This window comes from Triticum aestivum, chromosome 2A (genome assembly GCF_018294505.1).
Source record: "Triticum aestivum cultivar Chinese Spring chromosome 2A, IWGSC CS RefSeq v2.1, whole genome shotgun sequence".
Lineage (NCBI taxonomy): Eukaryota > Viridiplantae > Streptophyta > Magnoliopsida > Poales > Poaceae > Triticum > Triticum aestivum.
In genome coordinates, this window is record NC_057797.1 from 554847548 (window position 1) to 554854533 (window position 6986).

The following is a 6986-nucleotide window of genomic DNA, read 5'->3' on the forward strand; positions in this document are numbered from 1 at the left end:
GGCGCCGGCGGCCGTCCCGGCGCCACCGGCCACCTCCGGCGATGCTCCAACCACCGGACTGACCAGGGGGACGAGCCGCGTCCATCCGTGCAGGATGCGGGCTTCGAAGGGGGAAGGGACGAGAGCACCATCGACCATGGCCGACGGCCGATGACGGTGAAGATGGAACTGGGGCTATGGTGCTCTAGTGACGAGGCGAAGGGATGGGGAGGTTCTGCTTGCTCCGGTGGATCTACTGGTGGTGAAAGAAGGAGGGGTGGAGGCTCGGAGCGAGTGAATTTAGCCAGAGGACCGAGGCGGCCACGGCGGCAATGGAGGAGCAGGAGGGGTGCTTGGGCGCGGGGAAGGGGTCAGGGGGGCTGGAGGAGGTGCGGTGAAGCTAATGGATGGGTCGGAGGGGCTCGGGCATGGCTATAAATAGCCGGGGCGAGGTGTTGTGCTGGCGCCCGCCGCGGACGCGTGGCCGGAGCCGCGGACGTGTGGGCACGCAAGCGTGCTCGACGGTAGGCGACGAGGGAGGAACAAGGGAGGGGCTCACGGGGCAGAGGAGGCCAAGGGGCACGGGGAGGAAGAAGTCGAGGCGCGAACGGAGCCGAACGACCACTGTTCTCCTGTGGGCGTGCGGCGGCGAGCGCCGAGGAGCGAGCTACAGGAGGGGGAGAGGGGTCTAGGGTGAACGCGATGACGAGAGGAACCTCGTAGACATGCATGGGCGTGAAAGAAAGATGAGAGGGGGAGGGGCTGGAGCTAGGCGACGTCTTGGACGCGGCCAAATGCTGCAGAGCGCGTGCGTAGGCAAAATCCAACGCAATCACCACGCGACATGGGACGCAGAGGAGGCAATGGGCTGGCAAACCTTGTTTGGTGGCTAGTCCTTGCTCCCCAAGGCTGCCTAGGAGTTAAATATCTAGAGAAGGAGCCAAGGAGAGATGTGAGGCTTCGAGGAAAGTTTGTTGTAGCAAACTTGGCTGCAATGAAGTGCTCAACACAGAATTTATTGGATCCAAAATTGATGTCTGGGGTGTTTAGCATAGGAAGGACTATGATACTAGGGGTTTTGGAAGGAAATGGACCCAAATTAAGCATAGTTGCTTTGCAACTGCCAATTGGGTCCAGAAACTTGATCAGGATGGGGTACTCACATGGAGTATCCACTTGAGCTGAAATTTGGCAAGGCCTAAGGATATGGACATATGAATATTTTGTAAAAATTTCATACCAAATGGATTTTCCAAAATGGCACTTCCTTCAGAGACATCTTCTCTGTCCAGAAACTTGGATTAATTTTGGAGAGAAAATGGATTGATGAAATGATCCCAAATTTGGTGGAGAGACGTTATATGGGTAGGAGCATGATCTGGTAATTTTTCAGAAATAATGAAGCAATATAAATTATACTTGTTTCACAACCTGAAAATATTAACAAAATCAAAGATTTGATCCTATGCTCACATAGATGATTGGATGGAGCTGAAAATTGGATGAGTGTGATAATATGAGCACATGAAGGAGTGTGCAGAATTTTAACTCATTTGGGGTACTCCTAGCTAGTACTTCCTTCACAATGGCTTCTGTTTGACAGAAACTTAGAAAAATTACTGAGGAAGATTCACTAGGAAAATGGAGCAATGATTTGGATGAGATAGCATGCCCAAAAAGTTTGGGAGCAATCAATAAAGGATAGGTGGCACTTCCTTCACAGAAGGCCACTCTGGACAGAAATGAAGAAATAATGTCGGGGAATTATTTTTGAACTGGGCAAGGATGGTTTGGACATATTTGGGGCATATATTATCCAAACAATTTATGATAATTATTTGGAAATTTTGGGAGTGACAGAAATATAGGCTGCTTCACAACCTATGGCAAACAAGACTTCCTTTAATAGAAAAATGAATATTCCTTAGAAAAGAATTTTAGGGTTGGGCTAGAATGAAAATGACATGATCTTGGGAAAGTTTTGAGAAGGATGAGCCACTTCAGAGAAGAAATGATGATGATCGCCCAGGTTTCAAGTCCACAAAAGCACTCCAAAAAGAAAATTAGAGCAAAAACCAAATAAATCAAAAAGAAAAAGAGAGGGCCAAAAACCAGGGTGTTACAGGTTTCCAACGCAAAAAAGCCATCATGACCTTTGGCAGGCGAACGCCCGAATGGACGGAACAAGGACATGCACAGAAGCTTTAGCCAACCTGGCGAAAGGCAAACCCCACAGTTATAGGCAATGCACTGGTCAGACCCAAGCCGGATAAATTAGCCCAGCCCAGTTCCATTTGATGCCCAATGAAGAATGCCCATACAGGAACCTATCACGAGCCAAGAGACACTGGTTAACTGTCACTGGGGGCAATAGGGCCACTTCGATTTAAATGACCGACATTGTTCATATCATTTTTGGGGGGACAATATGGTCGAGTAATGCTACGCCCACAAAAACTTAAGTAGGAACTTTACATAAACAGTGATGTGGAAGTAGTTAATTGGATCAGGATTAGGGGCTGGGACCAACCCCATTATAATCAGGGGGGAGAGAGAGTTAATAAGGGAGTTTACGTAGGGGGCTTCATAAGAGCCCGTGGATGTAGGATTTTTGCAATATGGCCTTAGCGGGGAACATCAGCCTGCCTTCTACGTGTAGCCAGGCAAATTGTGAACATGCTTTATGAACAATCCACGAAGGAGTTCTAATTCCTACATGACTATGAAGAAGCATGAATACAACCACACCAAATAGAATATGTGTAACCATATTAGCAAATATACTCATAATCACATCAACCCGTACGCGCAACAGGGTATTTGAGCATGTCCTCGAAGGTGGTGACGAACACGTGGATGATCTCCTTTTACGTGGGGCATGGAGCAAACCAAACACCCCATGTCGGTGTAGTTGTTGCTTGGCCTCAAGTCCGTTGGACCCGAACACCATCAAGTCAACCGACGTGGGCACGAACGCAAGCTCCTCCTCCATCATCTTGTCATTGATGTTAGGGGCTCGACAGCCGCAGGCAGGATGCAAGCTCCTCCTCCATCGTCTTAGTGCCCCCCATCTGCTCCTCCATGGGCTCGACCTCCTCCATGGTCTCGAGTACCTCAGAGAACTGGAAGGCTAGCACGACGCAACACGGTGCTGCCGCTCGGCTTGCGCTAGTTTGCGCGCAGCGAATGAGCTAAGAATAGAACCAAAACTATAGAGCTTAACTCATGTATCTCCTCTTGTGAGATTCCTCTTAAGAGAAGAACCATTTATGGTTGTCAAAACCCTAAGGGGAAGAACCATCTATGGTTGTCAAGACCTCTTCGGAGAAGATTCTCCATGTGGAATTCAAGCCCCATCTCACATAGAGATTTGGATGAACTACCTTTGTATTTGTTTTCCTTTGTTGTAGTTGGATGCTTGTGATCTACCTTTTGCCTTGTGATTTGAGTACCTTCCGTGTGGATCTTGTCCAGTAGAATAATTTCTCCCTTGTGTTTTTCATGTTTCTCCTCAAATCCACATTCAATTCATGAAGATCGGGCAAACAAGGGCTTTGCCCTACATCACGCTGTCTACAACCACAACATGCATCAGGAGGAACAGACACTAAAACAGCCACCACGCAGGAAGCCACAGGCGAGGTGCTCCTCCGTGTTGCATCCCCGTTGTCTCCAGCACAAGGGAATCCCATCGGGTGAGCCCGACGACGCGACCTTCTGCTCCATCTTGCCGACGAACTATGCGTGCCTCCAACTCCCTGCAAGGGAATCCGCTCCATCTTACCTGTGAGCGGTGCGTCCCACAACTCCCGACTATACCTGACCATGGGAAACCTAGCCCGGTCTTGCCCACGGGCTGGGTCTGGGCCTAGATTTTGAGCTCGAGTGTCAGGGCGGGTTGGGCTTGGGCTTGACATATTTGTGTTTTAGGAAAGAGGCCCGGCCCAAGGCCCGATGGGCTTTTCCATTGAGCCAGGCATGAAATCTAGGTCCGAAGGTTGGGCCTGCGTTTTCTGCTGGGGGCTTTTTAGGCACGGCCTGAAGCCCGGCCCGACCCGAGTTATGGCCAGGTATACTCCCGACCACTTCAATTCCGTAGATTCTTGCGTACAACTGCTTCTTGTTGTTGTTGCTGCTGCTGTTGCTTAGCGGTACGTACAATCGCCTTTGCTTATAGCTAGACTGATGCCGTGCAGCCGCAAATTTTACCGTCGCTGCTGCTCACTTCTCGGGCCACCGCAGAACCGTCGGCCACCCGGACTTTGGGGGGGGGGGGGGGGGGGGCAGGATCGCCTCCCGTGTCGCTTGTGCGGACGACGTGGTATATAACCTCCAAGCTCCTGACATGGAACTCCATTCGGCTCAAAATCTAACATACTAATAAGTAGGAGTAACTGATAATTCCCGATAATTAATAATGGCCAAGAAATCACACGGCAACTAGTGAGAGTGGCATAGTGGCGAGAGAAAAGAAATGAACAAGTAATCCATGGAAAGAGTACTAAAGGAAGATGACGCACTCCATAGCCACCGAGGGGTTCTGGCCCATCGCGGCGTCCGCCGCCTCCCTGCGCTCTTTTCCTGCCAATGGCGCCTCGTCGAGTTCAACTCCAACCTCCATCGGGGCCCGTCCGCGGCCGCATTGCTGCTTGGTTTTCTCCGAACTGGTGTTCTCCTTCGGAGCCTTCCGGGTGGCGCTCGATTGCCGGCTGATGGCGCCGTTTGCTGCCGGAGAGGCCGGCGGGCGCCTAGACGGGGAATCTGACCTCCTGCCAGAATGCTCGCCAGGGTCCCGCCTGACGCCACTCCCTCCGTTACCGTTGATGTTTGTGTTGAGGGAGCGCTTGGCAGACGACGGCAGCGCCATGTCGGCTTCCCTTGCGGAGTAGCTCCGTCTGACGGCGCTCTCGGCGGCCCTCCTCGCTGCGGAAGGGGAGAATCTGCCACTGCGGCACCCGATGCCGGACACCACCGCGGGCGACTCTCGCCGCGGCCGCGGCGGCACCGGCTGCTCGCTGACATTGGTCCCCGACCTCCTCTGCTTCGCCGCAGGGGACGGCGACCGCGCCCTGCCGTTCCCGGCGTCCTTGCATTTCTTCTTCTGCTCCGGTTCCATCCTCCTGGCCCTCCCCTTCTCCGGCACGTCCACCGTCCTCTTCTCCACTTCCTGCTCCCTTCCAGCCTTCACCATCGCCTTGTCCACCACGGAGGAACCCACCGACACGCTATCGGAAGCATCGATTTCCTCGTGTTCCTGTACCATCTTCTCCTTCTCAGGCTCAGGCTCAGGCTGCGGCTCCGGCTCCGGCGGGCTTGTCCGCCGCACTGCCGTCTCCGACAACACCTCCTTGACCTCCTCCTCCACCACCACGGGCGGCGGAGGCAAGGCATTATCCTTCTCCGGCGGGAGCGGCGGCGCCACCTTGGCCTCGGCACTGCCGCGCGCGGCCTTCTTGCTCACGCAGCTACCCATGCCGGGCGCGCCAAGAAGCAGCGCGCAGAGGCGCCTGTGCTTGACACGAAGAGCGGGTCGAGGGAGGAGTAGATGGCGATGAGCGTGGTGGCGCGCGGGAGTGGGTGTGATTGGATGCCAGAGTCAATCAGATGGCGCTCATCGAGATGATGAACGAATGCATCTGCACGAGGCGGGGGAAGGAATCGGATCGATCGATCATGGATGACCCATGCGTAGTATAAATCCTCGTGGTCAACTAGCTCATGTTCGTTCCTCTCTCTACCTCTTGCCTCGCTGCACGTTGGCCGCCTTACAATAACTCGGGTCAATCTGCCCCTGAGCTGGCGCCATCACTGCTCTAACTCCCAGCAGCTGCGCATGCTATTACTACCGCTGTTGCTGCTGCCACAGTACTGCTCAATCATCTAGGGTGCGGTGCTACAGCCTACTACGCTTGAACCGGATGCTCGTACGCCCATGACAGTCGGATCGACGAATGGACGGTGAAGATCGATGACACTAACAAATCACCTAAGAAATACTTCCTCCGTCTTATAATATAAGAATATCTTTGATACTATAATGACCACTGTAGTAAGTACTTTCTCCGTCTCATAATGTAAAACATTTTTTTGACTCTAATGTAGTGTTAAATATGTCTTACATACATTATAGGACAGAGGGAGTAGTAATTTTGATGCATTATCCTGTCGTTAATTAGCCAGCTATTGTTGCTAATACGCCACGTACTACTAGTACAATGTAGCGTGTATGCCAGGGCAATGCATATTGATTTTGGCCGGGTCCTCTAGCTAGGGATTAATGATTATAGGTACGGCAGTTATATCGTGGAACCCGGTCAGTACTGGTCCTCTAGCCTGGTGTATCTGACTAGCGCTGTTATTGAGACAAGGTAGATCAGCAACATGATTCCATGGGGAGCTGCAGCAGTGACTTGACGCATTAACTCGCTACCAATACAATCGTCCTTGGCTACTGTTTGCAATACTTCCAAACGAACATCTACAATGGGAGCCCTCAAATCATCTACGAGTAGCGCCCTTAAATCCTCCCCAAACGATTGGACGGGCTACTCAGACGTAAAATTATAGAATCCGACTAAACCCGTCAAATCCGGTCCAAATGCCCGAACTGACCGGCGCTCCTGCCCCATATCTAGGAAGGATATGGGGACGTCGGAACGCGCCTGCCACATAGGACTGATCGCAAGGACCCACACGGTCAAACGCATAAACTAGCGGTCCAACGGACGCCTCCTTCATTCGTCGCTGAGGATGCATTCATTGTGCCTTGTGTCGCCGCTCTGGCATGCCACCAGAGAGGAACCAAGTCCGGCTTGGCTATTTAAGCTGGACGGTGGCAACCTAATCCTAGCCCGCCCACATTTCTTCCCTCTCCCTCCTTCACCGTTGCCACTTCCAATCTGTTCGCCGCTAGCCATGCCAAGGCGTCAGATCACAACTCTGGAGCAGTGGCTGCAGCTGCTGGAGGAGATCCAGGCCAGGCACGAAGATTGCACTATAGGGAAATA

At 52.4% G+C, this 6986-nt stretch overlaps 1 protein-coding gene across 1 annotated transcript; it reads right to left on the reverse strand.

The window, feature by feature from the left end:
• Positions 1–4370: 4370 nt before the first annotated feature.
• Positions 4371–5771, reverse strand: LOC123185547 (pre-mRNA-splicing ATP-dependent RNA helicase prp28). Its single transcript, XM_044597411.1, has one exon. The coding sequence runs from the start codon at positions 5450–5452 to the stop codon at positions 4481–4483; it is 972 nt and encodes a 323-aa protein (XP_044453346.1). The 5' UTR covers positions 5453–5771; the 3' UTR covers positions 4371–4480.
• Positions 5772–6986: the final 1215 nt, after the last annotated feature.

Excerpts from the sequence above, each read along its gene's own strand:
- LOC123185547 (XM_044597411.1), bottom strand. The coding sequence starts at position 5,452 with ATGGGTAGCTGCGTGAGCAAGAAGGCCGCGCGCGGCAGTGCCGAGGCC.